Source organism: Lacerta agilis, chromosome Z (genome assembly GCF_009819535.1).
Source record: "Lacerta agilis isolate rLacAgi1 chromosome Z, rLacAgi1.pri, whole genome shotgun sequence".
NCBI lineage: Eukaryota > Metazoa > Chordata > Lepidosauria > Squamata > Lacertidae > Lacerta > Lacerta agilis.
The window spans coordinates 28,007,251-28,034,136 of NC_046331.1; the positions used below are offsets into that span (position 1 = coordinate 28,007,251).

Below are 26,886 nucleotides of genomic sequence, written 5' to 3' on the forward strand. Positions count from 1 at the left end.
AATATGTTAGTGAAGAACAAGCAGCACAACATAACTAAAGGGGGGCGGACGCGGACGTGTGTTTATTTGGCAATCAACATGGTGTTTCTCAAAACACACATCGGACCAAGCTTCCTTATCTGATAAAATAATGGCATAGGCAAGGGGAAGGTATACCTCTGTAATTAAGATTCTTGGACTTCAAGCCAGAATTCTGATCTAGTTCCATATGTTTTCTTTACTGAAGAGACTGAAACCACTGCCCCGGGGGGGGGGGGGAGATCATGTAATGTGATGAGCTTGAAATTGGCTGAAGAAGTGCACGTAAAGGAGGAGTGTGCAAAGGAGGAGTAATAAACAGCCTTATGACAGACTGGAAATGGAGACTTCTGCACAGATCAATAGTGGCTATCACATTATTGGATATCTTCATCTACAACGAGGATGAAGAATGAAGTGTATGTACCACATTTGTAAGAAATCCTGTTTCCCACAGTAGCCAGCCAAATGCTTTGGGGAAGCCCACAAGCAGGAGGTAAGTAAAACAGGCCTCTCCTGCTGTTTTTTTCCTCAGTAACTGGTATTCAGAGGCATTTTGCCTAGAGATAGCAAACAGCAACTAGCATGAATCTGACCAAACTGTGGGAGGCAGTGAAAGATAGGCGTGCCTGGCGTGCTCTGGTCCATGGGGTCATGAAGAGTTGGACACGACTGAACGACTGAACAACAACAAGTAAACAGCCAGCATGACCTCCTCCAGGAGTTTATCCATAAGAACATAATGGCTATAAGGTTCAATAAATTTAATTGTTGTTGTTTTTTTAAGAAAATACTAAGTTTTCAGAGAGCAAGGGGCTCTTTTATTATTTGGACATCACAATGCGTTGAAAAAGAGCCCTGGTGCACCAGACCAAAGGCCCACCTAGTCCTGCATCTCCATAGTGGCCAACCAGATGCTCTCCCTCATTCTTGCCTCTCAGCAACTAGTACAAGGCATGGTGCCTCCAGGTGCAGAGGCAGCATGCCTATGAATACCAGTTCCTGGGGGACAACAACAGGTGAGGGCTACCGCCCTCACAACCCACTGGTGGGCTTTCCAGAAGCATCTGATCAGCTATTACTGAGAGAGTAAGGCTCTTACTAGGTTCTTATCACTCCAATATTTGCTTGCTGCCCCAAAAGCATGGGAAGCAGCAGCTAGACTCTTGGTTCTCGTTTCAGCTCTTCAAAGTAATGTTTGAAGCTGACCTAAAGTTCAAGCAATGATTGAAACTTTCCTTATAAATAGAGACAGTGAGCTGACATAGAAGGAAAGTGGGGGGAAGTATCACTCCTTTAATTACCTTGTTTTGGTTAAATACCTTCTGAAGCATCCAGTATTAGCCATTGAGAGAGAGAGGAGACTGGATCAAACAGGCCATTGGCTTGACCCTCAAGAGCACTATGGCAGCTTTTTAACATTCTTAAATAGCCATTAGCTGGTTACTAATTGCCTCAGCAAAGGTTAATGGCATAAATGAAGCAGAGTCAGGGAGGGGGTGAGGGAATAGGTGTAAAATGCAGGAAAGTTCAATTCTTTGTGCCTTCAAGAGGCATCTGAGCTACTCTCCTGGGTAACTGGTCCAGAACCTGAACAAGGACACAAATGCCAGGGCGAATTGCAATATAATACAAAAGAGTTTTTTCCCTTAGCTGGTGGGCCAAGCTACATGTAACACATAATATCAGATCTTCCCACGTTTTTTGTCAAAGCTTAAAGACAAATGCTCAGGGAGGTGCTATCCTTTCCCTTTCTGAGTTTCCCTGTCTGAAATCAAACATTTAGGTAAAAGCTGCAGCTGATAATAGCCTCACCAAGGAAAGAAGACAGGTATGGATATAAGTATCTGCCTTTCCCAACCCACCACTTCACAAGTTTACACATATGCATTTCCTTGGGAGATGCTATAAAGCCCTGCTTTCAAGCCAATTTTGGCACATAGTCCTTTGCTTTGGTTTGGAGATCTTCATAAACCATTGTTTTGTGTTCTGATAATGTATTGCAGCAGGCATTAGGCTAGCATTAATCACCCACAGAACAAGCTTTCACTTCCATTTTATATTAACCACAGTTAGCTATGTCATCTGTACCCCAAACTGCAGTTAATATTAAAATAGATTGTGGAAACGGTACAACTTCAAACCAGTTTATGAAGCTGGCTTATTTCAGCTAACCATAGCTAAGATTAACCACAGTTTAGGGTTTAGATAATATTCTAAAGAGCAGTTTAAGTAGAACCTTCTGCTGGAGGAGTAAGAGGGTGGGTCATGAGAGCTAGTCTCATTCAACACAGTGGTTTGATGTTATGCCTGAATGAATGCAGTGCCTCTTGGGGCATGACTACACATAATTTCTTAAGAAGGAGGGTGTCTCCAGTGCATGTATGCACAAGGGTAGCGAGTTAGGAAGTGGAACAGAAAAGGAAAACTTATGTAGGTCATCTATACATAGCTTGCATTCATTTTATAGTAGTTCACATACCACTATGTGACAACTGAAGACGTGGAATGGGTGACTGTAATCTTTAAGGCTGGCAGAAAGGGGCATGAAATACCTATTAGGCTTCTCTTCTGTCTTGATACGTACCTGTAGGACACATTTGCACAGGTTTCCTCTGAAAAGTAACTATCTTGCACAACAAAATAGCTGGCACTTATTCTTTGACCAAAATGATCAATGACTGCCTTGCACCTGTTAAGAGAAAGATGGACAGATAAAGGGGAAATAATTTCTTTTTAACAGGCATATTTATGAAAAGCAAATTGAGGAGGCCTTCATTTTATGCTTCAGGCAAGTTACTAAGCACTTTTTATTTTTGAAAAGCTTTAAGAAATACAAGTTAGAAGGGACTCCAAAGGACACCCAATCCAGTCTGCTGGTGACGAAGGAGACATGCTGCTAGAATATCCCAGATAGGTGGCCATCCAGCTCCTGTTTAAATAATTCTAATGAATGAGAGTCCAACACCTAAGGCAATCTGTTCCACAGCTGAACTGTTTGCACCATCTGGGAATTGGTCCAAATGTTTTGTAGAAATCATCTGTGCAGCACCCCTTTAAATATTTGAAAACGGCTTTCGTATCACCTCTTAATCATCTCTTCTCCAGGCTATACATACTTAACTCTTTCAACCCTTCCATGTCAGACTTACAGCATAGGTTAAAGTTGACTTTTCTGATTTTAAAGCAAAATGGTTTTATTGCAAGAAATTGATTTTAGTAATTGGGCTGTTTTTACTGCTTTGGGTATTTTATTATCATTATTATTTTGTTAGCTACTTTGATTTGATTTTAGAAAAGAAAGGCAGGCAATAGCTTATGTTTTATTTATTATAAAATAATAAATAAAACAAATCCAAGTCCCATTCAATAGGCTTAATTATTTATCCCTGAATTTGCCCAATCACTATGTTATAAATATAACCTACTGAAGAGAAATAATTAATGTATTAGAACATTTGATACATCGTGGCCGTGGCAAAGTTTCTTTCAGTAGTCATACAAATCAAAGATCAACATACCCATGACTAAACAAATAATGCTTCGGTCTCCCTTCCTTGCGGGGTTGTCTGTATGAATCTGTATTTTATTCTGAATCCATGTTATGGGTTATTATACCGCAATAAAGATTATTATTATTATTATTATTGATACATGTTTTCACAATGACATACCCCATCATTTTGGAAGAGGCTCTTCTTTGAACACCTCTACCATGTACACTGTTTAGCAATGCAGCCAGCTCCATTGGGGGCAAATGGGGCACTGCCCCACCAGCCTCAGTCTGTCCTCAAGCAGCCTTCACCTGCCTACCATTTTAATTACAACCTGTCCAGGAGAAAACATTGACTGGCAGCTTCCTCCTCCTCCTCCATCTGTGCTGTAGAACTCAGCAGTAAAGAGGATGGGGACAAAACGAGAATGAGTTGGCTGTGCCTGTCGTTGGCTCTGGCTCCACCTACTGTTGGCCTCCTGCCCTACAAATCCAGATAGGCACCACTCGCCACTGCAGCTATGAGAGCTTTGTGATCAAGTGTTTTATAAATCTTTCTAAATAAATAATTGAAATAATCTAAATAAATAAATATGAGGTAGGAGGACACGAGACCTTCTTGGTCTTGAATCCCATCCCCAGAGTTGCTCACCTGGCACTGTACTGTGATCCTTCAGATGCCACATGGAGACCTCATTGTTCACTGAGGCCTTTAAAAGTTTTTTAAAGTTCTGAGTTTTAGCGCAACCTGCCATTTTAAATTGGGCAGCTTTATTTGTTTGTTGTAAAACTGCAGAAAAAGACTATCTCATTGGAAAAGCGCCCTGGGGGATTGTGGTGTTGAAGGATGGCATATAAATACAGAAAACCAAGAAATAACTTAAACCAAATTGGGCAGACATATAGGATCATCTATTCAGCTTGCAACGTTATCCTGATTTAATTTTAACTTTTTTAAAAAGATCACTTTAGAGTTGCTGATTTAAATGCTGCTAACAAACAGTCTGGTCAAGCTGGCACAGTTCATATTTAGTTATAAACTATTCTATTGTTTATGAAACAATTTCTCCCCTCTCTCTGAATATTCCAGTGGGAAGAGTGGAGGTTGATTAAATGTCATGTTGCAGCACTCAAAATAAGCAAGTCACTAGTTCTTTATTTCTCCACTTTTTCCCTTTTCTCCTTCATTCAGTGATGCTTAACAAGTCGGACATACAGTAAGATTTTATCCAAAAAGTAGGAAGGAAGAGTGTATGCACACATCTTTTAATACTGGTTTCTACTTTTACTTCAAAAGGGATGATCAGCAGAAGAATTCTTTCTAGTGCCACGTTCAAATAAGGAAAACACTTATGCAATGACATTATCAGGTCTTTGTCATCTGATATGTGTTAGGACAATGAATCATACAGAACCCTCCATTGACCTTCTTCAATGTGTCTAGATAAAAGGATGAAAATTAGAATCCATCTCCTTGCCAAGTGCCACCAGTTATAAATGTACTTTATAGGGCTCATTATCCAAACTAATGGACTAAGGGCGACATCCTTGAAATGGACTTACCAGCACTGACAAAGCCACTATGCAATATTTCAGGAAAGATATGTAAATTACAGTGTTTGCTATATCTTTTTTTTACTATGGAAATATAAATTTACATTTGTCACATCTCTTCAGTTGGGGGCCGGGATTGTTTCATTGGAAAACGTACTTAAAACTGTGCTAGAAGTAAAATGTGGGCAATTATTTTTAATGTAAGGCCTGCTCAAAATATACAGACGTAAATTAAAATACCTTAAATCTTATCAAATGGAGCCACATAAGCAAGATCTACGCAGCATAAAAGAACTGAGACACAAAATTAAAAAGGAAAGGAAGCTTATAGGGAGCGGAAATTCAATTTTCGTCCCCCTAAAGGCAAAAGTCATGAGGAGATTCTCATTCACAAGCAAAGCAGGAAACAAATTTGATGGGTATCCAGTGGCATTAGCAAAACGAAACAAACCCATCCCCCTTATTTTAACTTTTTTCTACTATTTCCCTCCTCAGCATCTTGTTTTAAGATATAAAGCCACACATCCAACTTACTGGGGCACATACAGTGAACATAATCTTTAATAATCCAGGGCTCTGTGGCTTGGAGAGATAATTAAGGGATAAGACAGGGACTGCTAAACTTATAAATTGTTTGTGTGGAACCTCTGGCCCTCCAGATGTTGCTGAACTCCAACTCCCACAATCCCTAGCCATTGGCCATGCTTGCTGGGGCTGATGGGAGTGGTAGTCCAGCAACATCTGGAGGGCAAAAGATTCCTCACACCTACTCTTAATCTTGATCTACTATGTGCCTCACATAGCCGTTTCTTAGGGCCATGGGAACTCTAATGCTCCTAGGGCTCTTAGTGTCTGCAAGGGTTTCCACATTCACTTCAATGGAAGAAAATGTTCCAGTTTCCTTTTGTATTTGTAATTTACTCCTGCCATTAAAATTAATGGGGCAGACCAGACATGTGGGATGTTCTATGCTCACAGTGAAACACATATGGAGATGAATATTAGGGGTGGGGGTGGATGTACATGGAGCTTCTCTCTCTTTCTCTCTGCTGGGAAAAGCTCTTGTGTGCCTTGAGCTTGCAGTGTTCAACATCGTTGTTGAGAATGAGATGACCCAGCTTGAAAAGAGCTCCATGTGTACTTTGGTATGCCCCCAAAATTTTCAACCAATGGCAGGAAAATTAGGAAAGAAACAATACTTGTGGGATTCTGATCTTCCATTAATGCTAGTCTTCAAGATGCCTTCTACCTTTTGTCATTTTGCATGAAAGCAATATGATGCAGTTCATATAAAAAGGTTATGATTACTTTACTTAATCTCAGGAAGTGCCATTCCATTGCTTCCATGTTATGTCAGCTTCAGTGATTTAATGGCAGAGAAACTGCAGGACATGCCTTGCACAGAGTTAAATCTTTGTGACAAGAGCATTCTTTCTGAGCGTTCCTGTAATCTGTCACATGACATCCTCTAAAAAAATGGAAGTTACGCTTCAAAATAATAAGCGTTACACTGAAGGTAACCAGACAAACATTTTTTTCCCATTTCCTTTGCTATAAGCCACCTTTCCCCAGTACAGTGGAACCTCTGGTTAAGAACTTAATTCATTCCAGAGGACCATTCTTAACCTGAAACTGTTCTTAACCTGAGGTACCACTATAGCTAATGGGGCCTCCCGCTGCCACCGTCATACGATTTCTATTCTCATCCTGAAGCAAAGTTCTTAACCCAAGGTACTATTTCTGGGTTAGCGGAGTCTGTAACTTGAAGCATCTGTAACCTGAAGCGTCTGTAACCAGAGTATCACTGTATCTCATTGAAGGACTAATCTTACCCAAATCTGCTCTGCCCAAACCTAAGAACGAACCTCTGGGTCAGAAATATATATACAAACAAAATCAATCTATAAAGCAGCCTAAACACAGTTCGTTCTGTATTAGCACATAAGGAAGTTTTCAGACACTAGGAAAAAGGTTTTTCTCCCCCTTTCAGAATGTGAATAGGTCACAAATGGGAAGCACAGTATTCATGGCTAGTAACCACTCCAAACAAAGTGGGCAGTAAAATGGCAAATGCAATTCAGTGAAAACAAGTGTAATGTGGTGCATGTTCATTTCACATGCACTTGTGGGGTTTGAACTGATGGTGACGGGCCAGGACAAGGACTTGGGAGTCATAGTAGACAGCTCAATGGAGATGTCAGCTCAGTGTGTGACGGTGATTAAAGAGGCAAATTCCATGCTAGGAAAGGAATTGAAAATAAAACTGCCGACACAATAATCCCTTTATACAAATCTATTCTGCGACCGCATTTGGAATACTATGTGCGGTTCTGGTTTCCTCATCTTAAAAAGGATGTTTTAGAGTTGGGAAAAGGTTCAGAAAAGCACAAGCAAAATGAGCAGACAGGTGGAGTGACTCCCCTATGAAGAAAGGTTGCAGCATTTGGGACTTTCAAGTTTAGAGGAAAGGTGAGTAAGAGACAACATGGTAGAAATCTAGAAAATTATGCATGGCATGGAGAAAGTGAATAGTGAAAAGTTTATGTCTCACACACATAAAACCAGAACTCAGAGACATCCAATGAAGCTGAATGCTGGGAGATTAAAGACAGATAAAAGAAAGTATTCCCCACCACCACCATGCAGTACATAGATGAATTATGGAACTCGCTCCCATGGGAGGCGGTGGGATGGACAACTTGGGTGGCTTTAAAAGAGAATTGGACCAATTCACGGAGGAGAAGGCAATCAATGGCTACTAGCCATGATGGCTATGTTCTGCCTCCTCAGTTGAAGGTAGCAATGTTTTTGAATACCAGTTGACAGAAAGCACAGAAGGAGAGAGTCCTTTTGGGCTTGAATCCTGCTTGCAGGTTTCCCACAGGCATCAAGCTGGCCACTGTGAAAAGATGCTGCTGAACAAGATGTGCCATTAACATGGGTGGATTTATCTGTGAGGCTGATGTGGCATCCTCCTCTTCTTTTCAGTCTCCCCGCTTCCATGTGGGGAGCTGACCAGATACTTATCTTGCCCCAACCCTCGTAGGCCAACTGTGAAAGGTGGGTGGAGCCACCCACCTGCCAATCACCTGATGTCATTCTGACAGGAGACAATATCATATATGACGCAAACAGTAAGCAATCTTCCTTTTCCCCATCTTCAACAGGACAAAAGAGTGTAAGAACGGTTAGCTGGATCAGGCCAAAGGCCCATCTAGTCCAGCATCCCATTCTCAAAGTAACTGACAAGATGACCTAATGGGAAGCCTGCAAGCAAAACTAGGGTCGAACAGCACTCTCCGCACTTGTGATTCTCACCAACTGGAGGATGTGCTGCTTCCAACAGTGGAGGTAGAAGAAAGCTATTAGGGGCTCCCTTGAGAGGAAGGTTGGGATAGAAATTTAACAAAATTTTTAATCTAAACAAATACTTTAATAACCATTGACAACCTTATTTCCCATGCATTTGTCTAATCCTCTTTAAAAGCCATCTAAACTGGTGGCCATCTTAACCCATTTCACTGTCCTTCTCTTGAGTTGTAGGTGAAAACAACTAGCAAAATCACTTGTCACTGGCATGTGGATCATGTTTGTAGAAATCTTAATTGTATGGGTTCACGGGTGACTGAATCTACACAGAATCATAGAACTGTAGAGATGGAAAGGACCCTGAGAGTCATCTTGTCCAACCCCCTGCAATGCAAGAATCTCAACTTAAGCATCCATGACAAATGGCCATCCAACCTCTACTTATAAACCTTCAAGTAAGGAGAGTCCACCATCTCCTGAGGGATGCAAGGAAACTGGGTCTTACATAAATATGAGGTGGTTTTGCAAATCTGTTTACCTATTTTTAGTTCTGGTATTTAAAGAATTGAGTTTAATATACAAAACAGGCCTACAACCTTCCCTTCAACTTGCTTTACTTGGAATAAAGGACATGTCTACACCAATTGCTCATAAAAAGTCCTTATACCACTGGTCTGCCTAAGCCACTACTGCCAATGCTTGCTGGTCCTAGGCAGACATCTCTCTTGGTCCTGCAAACCTCATCTCCTTTAACTAGATAATGTGGGGGAGGGGGCAAAGGCTATTTCTACAGGTGAAGACTATCTAAGCAGAACATCAGAGGTCATTGAACTTTTCATTGCCTTACTCCCCGAGCTGCCAGTTTTTCCAGTATATTTTCAGCAACTGGAGATCAAACCCGGGACCTGCCACACACAAAGCATGTAGTACCACTGAACTATCATCTCTCCTTAACTGATGGTTGTTGCATTTAGCTGGCAGGCTGTCAAGCAAGCAAATTGTGCATGAGTTGCTCTTGCTTAATTAAGTGGGGTTGGAGGAAGCCTAGCTTGTAGTAAATCACACACACACTGAGGAGCATTTAGTCACAAGTCTAGCCAACATATGCAGATGCTGTGTGTGATTCAGACTTAGCTATGCTTAAAGTGGACCTACTGAGATCAGTGGGCTTTATGTTCATTACGGAAGACGTCCCGCTGATTTCGGTAGGTCTCCTCTAAGCATAATAAGTCAGGATCCAACACATTCTTTCTAATAGACCCTTTCACAGGAGTGAATTCCATTCCCACAGCAAAAAAATATCAGCCGATTTTAATCCAAGTTTTTAAAAAGTTGCCCAGAGGCCCGATACTATTGTAAAACGAATTCATCCTACAGTAAGAGGGCAGCATAGTTTATGACAACAATCTACCTAAAAACTCATTAAAGCCTTTTCTCTTAGAGTGACATGCATTATCAGCAAAGATTAATCTGATGAGTCTTTGGGTGAGCTTCATTTTTAAAAATGCAATAACAGAGGGCTTTGTTGTCATCTGATGAAAATCAATTAGAGTAGGTAAGGCCACAAGGAAAACTAACATCACTCATCACCAGACCCCCGGCAACCGAAATGATTTGTCTTCCAAGCTTGGGTGATCAGGAAGGAGGCTGCAGTAATATCACAGGGAAATTAATTTAGTTTCTATATTCTAAACCCACTTTCCTTGTTCTGGAGGACCTATACACAAATTACTTTTAATCAAGGTTGATGTGTTATTAATACCAAGGAAGATCTTTGAAGAACCATTTTTAAAAAATTGACTCCAGCATTTTTCATCTTGCAGTTCTGTGTATATATATTTATATAAAAAGGAGAGAAAGGTTAATTCTTGCTAGCCTTACCTTCTAGTTTCTTTGTCCACCACAAGGCACTGCACAGGATGGCGGAGACAATAGACACCACCAAATACAGCACACATCCTAGAAGAACATCAGAAATAAAACAAAAAAATGAGGGGTGAGGTGTAAATAAATTTCAATTCCTAAACCCTCCAAGTGTCCCTATTTTCTAGGGGTGTCCCTGATTTAGAGAAGCTGTCCTGGTTTCTGATTTGATCCCGGAATGTCCCGCTTTTCCTTAGGACATCCCTATTTTCACTAGAGAAATGTTGAACGATACAGAGTTATCTGACTCCTGAGCCGTCTGAAGGGAATCCTGTATAGGTAAGGTTTTTTTTTTAATGTTAATAATAAAAATAATTTTATTATTTATACCCCGCCCATCTGGCTGTGTTTCTCCAGCCACTCTGGGCGGCTCCCAACAGAGGACTAAAAACAGAATAAAATTTCAAACATTTAAAACTTCCCTAAACAGGGCTGCCTTCAGTCAGATAGTTGCTTATTTCCTTGACATCTGATGGGAGGGCATTCCACAGGGCAGGCGCCACTACCGTGAAGGCCCTCTCCTTGGTTCCCTGTAGCTTCACTTCTTGCAGTGAGGGAACCGCCAGAAGGCCCTCAGAGCTGGACCTCAGTGTCTGGGCTGGACGATGGGGGTAGAGACACTCCTTCAGGTATACTGGGCCGAGGCCATTTAGGGCTTTAAAGGTCAGCACCAACACTTTGAATTGTGCTTGGAAATGTACTGGGAGCCAATGTAGATCTCTCAGGACCGGTGTTATGTGGTCCCAACGGCCACTCCCAGTCACCAGTCTAGCTGCCACATTCTGGATTAATTGCAGTTTCCGGGTCACCTTCAAAGGTAGCCCCACAGAGTGCATTGCAGTAGTCCAAGCGAGAGATAATTAGAGCATGCACCACTCTGGCGAGACAGACTGCGGGCAGGTAGGGTCTCAGCCTGTGTAACAGATGGAGCTGGTAGACAGCTGCCCTGGACACAGAGTTGACTTGCTTCTTCATGGGCAGCTGTGAGTCCAAAATGACTCCCAGGCTGCACACCTGGTCTTTCAAGGGCACAGTTACCCCATTCAGGACCAGGGAGTCCCCCACACCTGCTCGCCCCCTGTCCCCCCCAAAATGAGTACTTCTGTCTTGTCAGAATTCAACCTCAATCTGTTAGCTGCCATCCATCCTCCAACCGCCTCCAGGCACTCACACAGGACCTTCACCGCCTTCACTGGTTCTGATTTAAGAGAGAGGTAGAGCTTAATTTTTAATGTTTTATTATGTTTTTACATGTGTTGGAAGGTGTCCAGAGAGGTTGAGGCATCCCAGTAAGATGTGTGGGGTATAAATAGTAAAATCATCGTTATGGAATGGGGTGTCCCTATTTTCATCAGAGAAATGTTGGCTGGCATGAATTCTATCTTCTCTAAACAAGGTAGTTTGCAATGATTCAAAACAATTCATGGTGTACATTATGTAACTAAAGCCACATGAAGGCTACAATCCTATGCATGCTTTCCTAGCAGTAAGCTGTATGGAACAGGGTGGGACTTATTTCTGAGTAAACGTGTCAAGGACTGCAGTGCTAGACTTCTTAATAAACAATCACTTGATGGGAAGATAGAGATTTAATATTTCATTTATTCATTTATATATATATATATATATTACAGTAATTTGTTTATGGATTTTTAAAAAAACAAAGCTGAGCAAGACCCAAGAAACAGGCAAGGATCCACTAACCATCTCAACCCGTCAAACCTCCCCAGCCACCCCACCAAACCCCTGCCTCTCCCCCGCCCTGCCCCTGCAATCCAATCAACATTATCCATGCACCTTTTAATAGCAGTTCGTTTCAGATTGAGCTGCTTGCACGCCATAATAAAACGGGCTGGCCAAGATAACTTTGCCATATACTTTGCTCCTCTCTGCACTACCAGAATAAATCTAACCCTAAAATAGCATTCCTGTACTAATATTTCTGTGGCCATGCACTTCTGATTTTATAAAAGGAAATGAAAATCAGATCCATTCATAAGTGCTCAAGACACGTGGATGATGTCCTTTAAAAAATGAGTCAAACAATTCTCTCAGTTGAGAGCAAGGCCACAAAACGGGGAAAGGAAGTTAAAATAGCTAAGAAACTGAACACACACAAGAGAATGCTCAGGAGAAACCAAGAGGCACCAAAGAAATAAACGAGGTTGTATGTGTGTGTGTGTGTGTGTGTGTGTATTCAAAAAGAATAACATTTCCATAGGAAAATCAATTAGATTTGTTTGCTCACATAACTGCAGACAGGGTGTTCGGCAATTCAACACAGCCAGCTAAACATGTGTGTTTATTAGACAAATGTTTGTCTAAAACTGGTAAACTAACAAGTGAAGATCTAATAGAAGCAATGAGGCACGGTCAATTTTTCAATTAAATCAGTCCTAGAGGTTTTTATGCAGCATCTAGATGAATCAGTATGTAGAACAGATATCGAGCACAGTATTGAACTTGGAAATTTATTTAAACATCTGTCTGTGTATGTTTCACATACAGCACATATTATGCTACACTATATTACATTATTTATTAATAACTGATTGCCCACCCTTCCAACTGTGGAGCCCTGAGATCAGTTGCTGGAGGATGGGGTGCATAAATGAAGCACACAAAGCTTCAGGGAAGGGTAGAATGCAAATTGCCCAGTATTTATCCCAAACCTGGCAAATCCAGAGGTTTCATGTTAATCACAACGGCAAATATTATATATAATTTTAAAATATCTACCCTGCTTTGCAATTCTGTGAGTTTGAGGTGGCTTACCATTAAACAACGATAAGACACCAGCATTGAACGAATGGAGAAGTAGTATGTGAACAACTTATGCACAAAATAGTTTATTATAAAAGACTCTGGGATGGGTCACATTAAGTGGGTATCTTAATCTAATCTATTATATATTTTTGGAAAGTAGTTTGCCTGTCCGATGGTTCTCTACAGGTTTGACCACCTCTTGTGATATTGTCATCAAATTCAGTATGGGGTTACCAAGGTGGGGGGGAGGGGAGAAATCTTTGTTGACACAGGGTCACTAGCCACCATTTTAAATCAAGATGGTGAACCAAAATCATGACTTCACTCGGTTTGGGGGATAAGTCTGTGTCCTACTGAGGTATTGTCACCAAACTTGGCATAAGGGTTCCAAAAGTGGGTGCAGTGGTCTCTGTCCATGTTTAGATGCCAGGCGCTATTTTAATTCAACATGGTGGACCAAAATGTGACTTTGACATGACTTTATCCACTTTTTGGCATGATGGGTCCAAACTCACAAGTTACACGATTCATTTAAAAATACTGTAACTTATTTTTATTTGGTTTCTACAGATTTCTGAGTAGTGCCCGGCAACTCCCTGCTAATCTGTTAAATGGAGATCTCTCTCTCTCTCTCTCTCTCTCTCTCTCTCTCTCTCACACACACACACACACACACACACAAACAAATATCCAGCAGTGTAGGGCTGATGGGGAGTGAACAGAATCTGGGCAGGGAGTGGGCACTTGAAGTGGGCTGTGCCTGCTTCAATTCTGCAGATGGGCATTTGAGAATAGGTGGGAATCTTGTTTAACATCCCCTGTGTGTACTGCAAGGTCAGGGAATGTGGGGCCCTCCAGATGTTTCAGACTCCAGCCGACATGGCCCATGGCTGCAGAAGATGGAAACTGTACTCCAGCAGCATCCGGAAAGCTACCCAGGTGTTCAGGATTTCCTGTTCACTTCAATAGCAAGGGCAGCTCCCTGCCAACAACATCTTGCAGTCCAAGGAATATCAAAGGCTCCCAGAGACATATAGGGCTGTATTCAACCAAGTCCTATTCAGAGTAGACCCATTGGAATTAATGGGACTAAGCTATTCATTAATTCCCATGGGTCTAGAATTGGATACGAGCCATGGAAATCCTGGGCAGGATGCAACTCAGATGTTGCTAATGGAAGCCAACACAAAGACTCCTGCTAGCTCAATGGGACTTTCACCCCCACTCTCCTTCCCATGTTGCCTCCAAATCTGCTCTGAAAAGTGGCGGAAACCCTCAGAACAGAGTGCAGGGGGAGGAGGGGGAGATTATTCCATCAGGCAAGCACAAATACCTGAGGTGATGGAACTATCTCCTTAGTGCTACGTTGAGCTCCACCTCCTGGATTTTTATTTGTTACAGCTTTGTCCCATGCATGTAATTTGTCCTCCTACTTAGCCTTGCAACAGCCCTATGACTTGGGTTAGGTTGAGAAATGGAGAGTAATCCCAGATCACCAAGTGAATTGCTTGATGTAAAGTTGATTACAACCAGGGTCTTCTTAGTCCTTGACCAATGCTCAAGCCATGACATTTCAGTTTGTAATGAAAACAAACAATTTGCCATCTTATCTACTGACTACACCAGCACACTGATGTAGCTGTATCAGAGGTAGAGGTGAAACACCAAAGCCCTCACTACTAATTTGGTTAGGATCAACTTCTGTTTGGTTCTTGTTTAACACAAAGTAAGAACTGGTACCAGATTTGCTTCTTTCCCTCTTCCCATCTCACCCTTTTTGCCTTTGTTCCATAACTATTTGATTATATGCCAAAAAGACTGTATGTAATTGTAGTAAATATATGAAATAAGACAGGTGAAACAATTTGGAATTAATTCTCTAATGCTCTTTAAAAGTCGAAATCTATATGAAAATCAAGCAAACTGTCTTGTCAATTTCTTATTCTACAATAGGATGATTTGGCTAGAACCAAAGTACAAGGTAACTCTGATACTATTAACCCTAAATGACAGACGTTTAAACTGATTCTCCTCTAATTAACTGGCTACTGTCTCAGCCAATAATTCAGGTTTTGCTGAAAGATCGCGCCTGTTACGCACTGTGTTTCAACTTTGCCCTGGTGACATCAAACTGCATTACAGCTAAATTAACAGTTGCGAAAAATTTTGGCCTAGTAATTCCCCACCCCACCCCCGCCCCCAATCATCTCTAGCCTTTAAATGCCATTTCAATTCCTATCAAGCCAAGGAATCAGCAGCTGCAATTTCAAATACAGCTGCAAAACAATAGACCCCATTAATAGCTGAACTTCTGACAGCACATTCACAGTGATTTATGAGTTTGTATATAATTTGATTATTCTATTAATTCTACTGATTACTGCTGGAGCTAATACAGTGAAGGTCACTCCCTAAAATAAATCTTCATTACATTTCACAGAAAGTAACTGCCTCCAACTGGTTGTTTTCTTTAATTAAAACACTAATGTTACAAGGAAAGAAAGAGGCTTCAGGGTTACTGCATCTTTTGCCACAGGAGGACTATGCTACTGTGATGTGATGCTCCTGGACCTGAGTATTTGGGGAGGGAGTGGGGGGGGGGGAAATGCAGATGTCTATCAGACATCTTGATTTTTAACTCACCACACACATAAACACACACACACACAAGCTTTGTTTGGATAACATATAGGAGGCCTGTGGGAATATGATAGATAGATAGATAGATGATAGATAGATAGATAGATAGATAGATAGATAGATAGATATCCTTTTTTTAAAGCAAAGGTCTCCAAAACGCTCACAAAAAGCAGCTGAAAGCAACAACAAAGTGCTTTTAGTTGTACAAACATGCATTATCTAGTTTCAGACAGATAATTATCTAGTTACAACAAATGTGCATGCTAAGTCAGTATTAACTGCTATCAACAATATTATAGATACAGGTACTGAGAATGAGGAAGCATGGCATGCCTAAGTGCATTCAGCGACTTCATAGCAGAGATTACAGGTAGATTTGAACTAATGCACAGCTCGGATCACAATCACAACACACATTTAAAGCACTTTTGTAACACTTTAAGAGACAAGGCTTTCCCAAAGAATCCTGGGAACTGTAATTTGCTGAGGGTTCTTAGGAGACCACTCCCCACAGAGCTACAATTCCCAGCACGCTTAACAAACTTCAGTTTCCAATATTCTTGGGGGAAGCCATTACTCTTAAAGTGGTACAAGAGTGTGTGAAATTTATGGTGCGAATGTGACCATAGCCTCTTAGGAACAAAAAAAGGAGCTAAAGCAAGACGAAGGAAGATCCAGCTACAAATAAAATGCCAATAAAGTTAGCATTAAAAGAAATAAAATAACTAAATAGAGGTCAGCAAAAGCCTGGTCTGGGTAGAGAATTTTTTTTGCACTGAGGACAACATTTTGTTGGGATAATCTGCTGGGGGCCCACATGCCAACTGCGGATGGGACCCAAAACAGAGGTGGGGAAGCAGCCCATTCCTCACGTCACTTCCCCTCTCCTTCAGTGGGGCAACCCAACTCCCACAGAGAACAGGTTACGTAAATTAACATCTATTTATGGGTTTTTTTTTATTTTGAAAGTAAGAACAGGCAACTTTTTATAGGTTTGCTGCTGCTGTATTTTACATATGCAAACCACCGTAATTTATTTTATGCAGTATAATAATAATAGGAAAAAACCAACAATGCATTTTGTATCCCACAATTGCCTCAAGGAGTATGCAACATTATATGTATTTTATCTTGCCCCATCCAGCGGTGGAGCAAGTCAATTTGATGCCTGGGTCGGGGCCAGCTGGGGCAGGACACTCTGTGGGGCCTCTGAGGAGTCTACCTGCCTCCTCCCACTCAGCTGCCCTACAGCTGAGAGGGAGGTGGTGGGCAGACCGTTTGGGGCAGTGCAGAGACTGTGGGCGCCCAAGCCACTGCGTCACTCCCAGGAGAGACGTATGGCTGGGGCATGCCCCAGGCCCCACGGTGAGTGCCACCCGGCATTTTGTCACACACACACACACACACACACACACACAGTGGTGACACCCGGGGTGACCCGCCGCCACCGCACCCCCCTTCCTCCACCCCTGGCGCAACCCTCGTATTTATCCCCACAAACCAAGGCAAGAGCCAGTGTGGTGTAGTGGCTAGAGTGTTGGATTGCAACCAAAGAGACTCGGGTTCAAAAATCTTATCATCAGGTGATCCTGGGCTGCTCATTTTCTATCAGCCCAACCTACCTCATGGGCTGTTTTGAGGATAAGTGGGGCATAGACCATGTATGCTGCAGAGCTCCTCTGAGGAAGGGAGATATAAATGTTATAAATAAAAATAAGCCGAGAAATAAGAGCCCGGAGCAAGGTCATCCTGGGAGCATCAAAGCTGAATAAGGGTTTGAACCTAGCTCCCGCTGGTTCTTGTCCCTTAACAACATGGGCTCTCTTAATTATTGAACTTTCTAGAAGGAATTTCAATGGAGATGCTCTAAACAGTGCAGTTAAGCCTCCTATAGCTACAGTGGGATTTGAGCTGCCCTGCACTCATTTCATGAGAGCAAGCGTCATTGAAATCAATAGCACCAACTTCTGCATCATGATCAGAGCATTTATCCGATATATTCAAAACAAGAATCCAGTTCAGCTCTGAGAGCTTCAACATCTGCAAGCCAGCAGCTATTTCTTAAATGCTAGAATTATTCCGAACAATGTTTTGCGCGAAGGATTTCACTGCTCAACATGGGATCGTGGAGTGCCACACTCACAAAGGACTTTGTATGCTTAGGAGGGCATGTTTCAACACAAAGGTTATTTTCAAATTAGAAGTCTTGTCCTGTCAAAACTTGAGAAATAATATGGGCAAGGACACAAAAGCATTCCATAGCTTTATTAACGACAGCGCTCACTGATCTGTGAATAACCCGAGAAGAAAAAAAAATGAAGATTATTGAGTTACTTTACCAATCTATCCATCCATCACTGGAGAACAGGGCTCAGAAGTGATGGATTATCTCACCTCACTGATGTTTGTCCCAAACTAAGGTTCTCTTCTCAAGGGAGGGGAGCACACCAGCCAACTCCAATCATGACAGTGCTCTCCATACCCTTATATCTGTCATCAATGTAAAACTAGGAATAGAAAATGCTGAAACCAAACAATTTCTTTTAACGATAAACATGGTGCTTAAAAAAAATGAAAAAGCAATGCAGAAAGTGCCAAACATAGGAAACCACCTTATGCCATGGTAGACTATTTGTCCATCTAACCAAGTACTGCCTACTCTGACTGGCAGCAGCTCTCCAGGCAGAGGTTATTTCCAGCATCTGTTACCTGACCCTTTTAACAGTGGGTGTGGGGGACTGAACATGGGACCTTCTGCATGCCAAACATGTGCATCTTATCAATGATCTATGACCATCCTTGACATCTTCCATGCACTTAAGCTTCAAACAAGATAGTCTGAGCTTTTTATTCTAAGCTATGAAGCCAGCTATCTTGTCTATATTCATTTACCACCCAGTCCTACAGGTCTACTTCCCTTAAGATGAGAATGAGAGATAGAGCTAGTTACAGGTAGGTAGCCGTGTTAGTCTGCCATAGTCAAAACAAAATTAAAAATTAAAAAAAAAAATTCCTTCCAGTAGCACCTTAGAGACCAACTAAGTGTGTTCTTGGTATGAGCTTTCATGTGCATGCACACTTCATAGTATGCATGCACACAAAAGCTCATACCAAGAACAAACTTAGTTGGTTTCTAAGGTGCTACTGGAATGAATTTTATTATTTTTTATTTTGAGAGATAGAGCTGTGTGTCATCACCATACAGATAACATTTCAGCCCAGAAGTTTCATGCAGATGTTTAAAAAGCATGGGACGTAAGGTAGGACCACATAATAACTGTTGGATGGAGAACTCAGATGTTTCTACTAAAAGCTTTAATGCTCAAATCACAATACATAAGCAAAACAGGTATCAAAGGCACAGCAGGTGCAAGACATGGCTAACAAGCTAAACATTGATCCAACAAGTCACACACCCCCACACACCCTTGGCTCCTATTATAAACTAGTGGGACAGGTACTGCTTCAGTGCAGCAAGTGGGATGTTTCTTTGGACTGGGCAAGCAAACCGGAATGCCTTTGTGTGGGCTAAACCTGAGTGGTCTCTTTGCAGTGGCATGGATCTCTCCATGTCCTAAGCAATGGAGAAGGTGTCAGTGCCAGCTCAGTCAGACTGATCAGCAGGTGCCTCCTTGGGGACTGGAGGGTCATCCAGGTCATGGGCAAAGAGCAGTGCAAGGAGTTTTATTTCTGTGACCGAACATATTTTCATATGTCATTCTATTAGGAAACCCTAGTCTGGATCCAAAGGTTGTCATCAAAACTCTTTCCGATGGAGGAAGGGAGCCGATGAATCCAACCCATTAATCTTACAAACATCCATTCATCAGAAAGAAATGGTATACAGTGGTAACTCGGGTTAAGAACTAAATTTGTTCTGGAGGTCCGTTCTTAACCTGAAACTGCTCTTAACCTGAGGTATCACTTTAGCTAATGGGGCCTCCCGCTGCTGCCGCACCACCGCCGCACGATTTCTGTTCTCATCATGAAGCAAAGTTCTTAACCCGAGGTACTATTTCTGGGTTAGCAGAGTCTGTAACCTGAAGCGTCTGTAACCCAAGGTATCACTGTATTTGTAAAACCATGGATAAAAAGCAAAAACACAAACCCAGTTTCTATTGCATAAATCTCATTCTGATAAGCTCTGAAAACAAAAATGTGAACCTCACATATGGAAGTTACATAGTAGCATGAAAAAGAATCCCATTCACTGAGAGCCGTTTCAGAAATAAGGACCAATCTCATTCACACAAGGGACTACCACAGTTCTAGTGGGCTTTGTAGAGTTTATGCAGAATTCATTCAGAATGGAAGGATATGACTTACAAATGTCTTTGAATCATTCACATAAATATGCATACCTGCCATTTATAACAGTAGCCTTGATGAGAACACACAGGGTAACTGACTGCAAGAAACGCTTAAGAGGGTTACATTAAAACGGAATATGAAGAGGTGGTTAGAAATCACAGGACAAGTGACACCTTATTCTGATAACCTGGCGATAAAAATTGTAGGGTATGATGTATAGGCAGACATGTTACCACTTGGAAGACTGACTGAACACTAATCCTAGAAGTCTTAGAAACACTGCTTAGAATTAGCAACACAAACTGGGGCAAAGGTGGTCCTGTACATAAGAAACAGAATCATTACAAGTTGAGATCTTTAAAGGAGGAAGCGGCTACCTTCCAAGTTAATTGATCGTGCGCTAAGAGAGCATTTTAAACACATATTTTTCATTTTTAATGCAAGACAATTAACCTTCTTACCAGACGCAGCACCAACATCCTTAAAGAGGCCATCACTGCTGCAAGTAGTGCCCGGGTCTCCCTTTTCTGGCACTCCAATAAGTGCCAGGCAGCCACCATTGTGATTGCCTACCATGTCCCTGATGCTATGTCACTCTGGTGCACCCCTAGCATTCATTGTAGAAGCACCACTGCTGCCACCCTCCTGGTCCTCTAGTGGGCCTCACCTCACCTGCCCTTCATGTCTTGTGGAAAGAAATAGGAGGAGGACAGGGGCTGCCTGCCTGCCTGCTGACATGAGAGAAGCACCAGAGGACCCCCTTCAGCCTAGAGCTACTTGCCCTTCCTCCAAGGAATTGCCAAATGGCAGCATAGCCTCTCAGCCACTGGAACCTACTTAGTTAAAAAGCAGCTCCATGTATTCCTGAGTTGGGATCCATATAGTGCAACAATGTCTATACAGTGGTACCTCTGGTTAAGTACCTAATTCGTTCCGGAGGTCCGTTCTTAACCTGAAACTGTTCTGAACCTGAAGCACCACTTTAGCTAATGGGGCCTCCCGCTGCCGCTGCGCTGCCAGAGCACAATTTCTGTTCTTATCCTGAAGCAAAGTTCTTAACCTGAAGCATTATTTCTGGGTTAGTGGAGTTCTTAACCTGAAGCGTGTATAACCACAGTACTGGCTGGTGGCAGCACTTCAGGCTTTCAGACAAGAGTCTTTTCCAGCCCTACATGCAGATACTGGGACTTTGGGCATGCAAAGCTGATGTTCTACCACTGAGCTGTGCCGCTTTCCCAAAGCACCCTTTAAAATAGGTTAGGGCAGTGATTCTCAAACTTTTCCTCTGGACTACTTGAAAGCTGCCATGGGTCTTGACACACCTTTTGTTGTTATGCAAATCAATGAACTTACATAAGCCATATAATGATTGTAGTCCTGGTGTTCTAATGCAATGGGTATGTGTCTGGTTTTGTAAGCAGAGTTTGGTGAAGTTTATCTCCTTCAGCAGGGAAAAAAAACCCAACCAAATTCAGAGCAAGGTGTGGGTATTTTCAGCTGTTCCACAACCTTTCTATGAGCCACCTGAGTGCAGCTCAAGGACTGCTAGTAGACCACAGGGCACAGTTTGAGAACCTCTGGACACAAGCAGGGATTTCACAAAGGCTACCCATTGACTGTCAGAAACAAGTATCACACATCAAAACCTAAGGCTGTCATTCCTGCACCACACAGCAACTTTCTATATTTATGGAGAAACTTTAGAAAGCTGCTTTGAGGCTTGATGGGAGAGAGGTAGGCAAAGAAAATTTTACTGGCAGGAAAGGAAAACACGGAGATGGTGGCTGAAAACTGAATTGAGAGACACAAGATGACTTGCAACACCACATTTAACTGCTCCCAAGGTACAGCTCCAAATTAAAGTTTCATATTTTAAAACTCCAGTTAATAAATTAATAGCAGAAAACAATGTACTAGAGCTTTTGGGATTGGATCAGTCCACAAGGGTGGGGGTGTCCCTCAGAGGCTATTGTGATGATGGTGGGGGGGGGGGGAGAGAAAGGGGAGGAGTCACAAGCTTAATATACTGTTGCCATCTCAGTTCTTCCAAACAATTCACCGCTAAACAAAAGAAACCCTAAGGAAGCGTTGAATTCTTAAAAGGCTTAATTTTCCACGTACAAACATGTAAACACAGGGAAATGAAAACAGTTAAGTGTCTAAAAGGAATTAAATCAGATTAGTCAGTATTCCCAACTGACTGGCTTTAAAAAAATAAAAATAAAATGTTGCTTACCGGCAAAAGCACTGTGGGATCTCTCCTTGGCCATACAAAGGAAACAAGAAGGGAGTGTTTCCGTAACGCCCAAGGCACTGGAGGAACTTCTGAGTCGCCTTCAGGCCATCTATGGTGTAGCAGTCAGCCTCCGAGACCATTGCAATGGAATGCAAGATGAAATGCTGCAGATTGGGAGTCAACTTCTGGGTTTTTAAGTAGTCTGAGAATTTACAGTCCTTGTGACCTGTTGCAGAGAATAAAAGAAAAGTCAAGCATTAGTCGTTCTGGATAATTATTTACAACTACAGCAACAAAACAACAACAAAAACAAAAACCAGCCAGTCAATCAATACAAGGCATAGTACAATCTGTACTATGTCAGATACTGTGTCAGCCATATTTTAGGCTTCAGGCATCTCTCCGAACTCTACCAGGCAACACACAAACACTAAACCTAGGGACTGGATTTGTTTTTTCTTTATTGGTTATATTTGTTCCCCACCACTCCTCCAAGGAGTTCAAGGTCATACACACACTTCTTCTCCCTCTCTCCATTTTATCCTCCCAGCAACCCTGCGAGGTAGGCTGAAAAACGGGGACTGGCTTAAAGTCACCCAGTGGGCTTCATGAATGAGTGGGGAATTGAAACTTGATCTCTCAGGTCTTAGACTGACACTAACCATTACACCATACTGGCTCACACTGTTTTGGATACAAGCCCTCCCTACCCAACACGTTTTTTTAAAGCACAACAACCAACAACCCCATTTCTGCTGTTCTCTCTTGCGTCAAGAAACAAAATCATAGCTCACAGCTTTGAAACCACATGTACTGCCTGGATTAGAAATGCACTTAGACAGATGCTCTTAGCTCAGAGATGGAAGGAAGACAAAGTTTCCACCAGAGAGGAATGGCAGACCAAACTGATGGACTATGCAGAGATGGTGAAAATAACTGGGAAAATCAGAAACCAGGAAGACCAGAATTTCCACAAAGAATGGGGGAAATTTATAATTTACCTTGGAGACCACTGTAAACACTTGAACTCTTTAGCAGGATTTGAATAACACTTGTAGTGTAACAAGAACTAGGGATATATGGGATACTTAAAAACTGGAGTGACTTAAAATATGCAGCAGAAAAAGCACTAGTGACGGAACCCATGGAAGGGTGGGGGGAAGCCCAGAGATTTGGGTAAATCTTTGTTTATTTACCTTTTTATTACTTATGATTTTGAGTGTAAATTTTAATTTGTAAAACCAAATTAAAAGAATTATAAAAGGGGGGGGGAGAGAAATGCTCAGAGCTCCACATGCTAAAAGGCTTCAACATCAACTTGAATGATCAGGAAGGTTCTACACATGCCCCAGAGCGTCCCCCAACAGTGAAGTGAATGGAAAGCCTACACACATGGGGCTTTCTTTAGCACATCAGAGGTAATAGGGAGATCTTGTATAGCATCTGAGAGCCAAAAGATGCAGACATTTAAAGATCAAATGAAAATGCCCAGTGAGATTCTCCTGTTCAACAAATAGGTACAAACCTTGATATTCATCAGGGTGCTGTTCATAATCCAGACAAAATGTAAGAAATTTCATCAGCATTCTTTTTTCCACCATGGTCAACTGTTTGCTGTTGAAGACATCCGCTCTAGAACATGGAACCTGAAATATAATTTGGAGGTTCACATTCCACCATTCCAAACACAACCAGGGCCAGGAAATCTGTGTCACAAAACTGGAGAAATCTGTATTTTTTTACCATTATCTTTTAGTATTTATTTTAAAATGGGATTTTCTGTGTGAAAAATGTAATTTCTTGCAAACATCATGGTTAGATAACCATGCTTAAGAGGAGGTCTGGAGCGGGCTGTGGGATTATGCACTCTCTTCCTTGATCCCATGGCTTGAAGGCACAAATACCTCCTGCCCTCTCAGAACCATGGCTTGTTCCTCAAAATTTAAATGCTGATTAAGAGCGAACCTTGGTTTAATATTAATCATGGTTACATAGGGAAAGGGAAGGGAAGGGAAGGGAAGGGAAGGAATGTGTGATCCCACAGCCCAATTGCTTAGCCATGGTAAAGAAGAATGGGGACATTACATTTACACCTGCCTTATGAGTCACACCTTCTAACAGTGGAATTTGCTGCCAAGGAGTGTGGTGGAGTCTCCTCCTTTGGAGGTCTTTAAGCAGAGGCTTGACAGCCATCTGTCAGGAATGCTTTGATGGTGTTTCCTGCTTGGCAGGGGGTTGGACTGGATGGCCCTTGTGGTCTCTTCCAACTCTATGATTCTATGACTCTAACAGTCATTATACACAGGTGTAGCCAATTCAGAGTATTCTGAAGATTATCGGCATGGATCACAACCTGCCAGAGGGAAACTGCCTGATTTTATGAATCAAAAAAGAGCTATTTCAACAAGTTTAAGGACTGTCTTTTGAGCAATCACTCAACTTTTGAGAAATCTCTTGCAGCAATTTCCTAGTCCTATAAACTTGTGTTCAGATCAATGCAAACTGCCTGTCTTTTCTGCCCAAGGGCACCATGATCTCTGCAAAAACTCATGTTTGCTGCATCTTAGACTTCTCTTCTCCCATATAATAAGCCACTAATATGCTATTCTTCTAGACAAACACTTGATGTTGGTTCATGTGATGGTCTTGCATTTTAAACAACCTTGTTTCAATGCTGGGCAATTGTGTCCTTGACCTCGCCTCTTGTCCTCACAAAAACTATAATGATTTTGGTTTATATGATTTTCAGGTCAACATCCTGTTGACTGCAGAGTTACATTAGAAGGCATTTCCTTTCTTAGTTCTGCTAATAAGCTCTAGCACCTCCTACCCAACTGAATGCAAATAATGAATTTGGAAAACTGCACTATTTGGAAAACTGTTGCTAATATTAGCTTTATTATATCAACAGTCAACTGGTGAGAACGGGAGATTTGGAGCACCAATCAAATTAATTCTCTTTTTCCAATTCCTTAACATATTCCCAAACCTTAGGTACAAGTGCTCCCTCCTCTAGCCTTATCCACTCCAGTTCCCTTCCCAAGTCCTTTTGCAGGCAAACCATTATTATCTGAATTGGTAAACTTTTAGTTTGCACTTGCCCTCCAAACCAGAACTACAAGGCCATTTAAAACCATAGTTTCCAACTATGGGTTTCAGGGCAAACCAAAGTTTGCTGTCATGGTGTTGACAAACTTATGGTTTGCCTGAATAAGAAAGTGAGAGTGAACTGGAATGTATAAGGAGAAGAGAGAAGGTGGAGGGGAGTGTGAACTTGAAACTTTGATCCCAGGCCTGCATCAGCAGTTGGTATCACTAGGAACGTGCCAAAGCCCATGCTTCTACTGAGGGCACACTGCCAACCCCAGGTGCCTCCTGGCTCCACTTCTCTCTTTTCCTTACTGCCACTGGGCGTGCAAGCAGTGATAAGAGGGGAGGAATGTGGCTACAGCATGGACCTTCACTTGACATGTACACTTCCTCTGGGAAGTTGAGAAGATTGGGACCTGAGGAGAAAGCAAGTGAGTGGCTAGCAGTGACAGTGATGAGTAGTAGATGGGCCCATTCAGAAAGGGGGTCCCAATGACAGCATCTTACTCAAGGCACTTCAAAACATGCAGCTGTTCTTGCTTAGACGAGCCAGATCAGGGTCTGGTCATTATATCCAAACCAGTCCAAGAATGAAAGAACGTACAGTATAGCAGAGAAAGAGGTAGAGTGAAAGTAATTACAGCTGCATAAAAACTTATGTTAGTCAAATTTGCACTTTTGAATGAATTACAAGCTCAGCTTTTGCAATTAGGTCCATTACAGTACCTGTTCCACTCTGCCTTCTCGAAATGCAAGAATCCGGGTGACATTTTTGAACTCTGCATAGCGACTAACATTTGACTTAATTAGGAGGTCAATCAACAATCCTCGGGAGTACAGTAACTGCACAGAAGAAAACATATATTTGAAGACAATCTTAATTTTAATTATCTTCTTTCTAGCATTGTTGAAGAGGAACACACTGTCAAGGCTCCACATTTTTGCAAATTAAAAGTTTCATTTATATAACAGTGAGAGTACTACTTCTGTATCTTAAGCCTTTGAATAACAGTAGTAAATGCTTCCAGAGCTATAGCCAAAGTGGGACAAGTGAAAAACAAGAGGGAAATGCCAGCATGCTTGGGGGAACCTTGAAATTTTCCCCTTTATTCTTGAAAAAGTAGAAGGAGCAAACCACCACTACCCTGCAAAAACAAAATAAAACTGCCCAATGAGAATGAAATAGCCACCTAATGCAGCTATAAAAGTACAAGAGTACAAAGAGGAGGTGATGAAATGCCCTGCTTTAAGAGAATGGTTGGCTGGAACAGCAGCATCGCTTTCAGGATGGAGGATACACAACAACATTTTGTTGCAGTTGGAATTTGTCTATACAGTATACTTATACTATATACTACAAAAGTTCCAGCTTCAGTGTGGGCGTGAAGCTATTAGCAGGATCATGCCTACTAGGTTCAGGACTTAAATTAAAAGTACATACTCTTCCAGATTTGGTAGAGGGGAATAAGGATGCTCCCCTACACTCCATAACTCTACAGGCAATATCTGCTGCATATTTGACTTTACCTTGCTGAAAGGTTTACTC

At 41.8% G+C, this 26,886-nt stretch overlaps 1 protein-coding gene across 1 annotated transcript in view; it reads right to left on the bottom strand.

Annotated features, from left to right (window-relative positions):
• Window positions 1-26,886, bottom strand: part of CHM (CHM Rab escort protein) — a 66,734-nt gene that overhangs the window by 14,600 nt on the left and 25,248 nt on the right. Inside the window, exons 6-10 of the mRNA XM_033137134.1 lie at window positions 26,067-26,183; window positions 23,776-23,896; window positions 22,251-22,476; window positions 10,256-10,333; window positions 2,606-2,710 (exon numbers count right to left, since the gene is read on the bottom strand). Of these exons, the coding sequence (XP_032993025.1) occupies window positions 2,606-2,710; window positions 10,256-10,333; window positions 22,251-22,476; window positions 23,776-23,896; window positions 26,067-26,183 (647 nt within the window). The remainder of the gene's footprint in view (window positions 1-2,605; window positions 2,711-10,255; window positions 10,334-22,250; window positions 22,477-23,775; window positions 23,897-26,066; window positions 26,184-26,886) is intronic.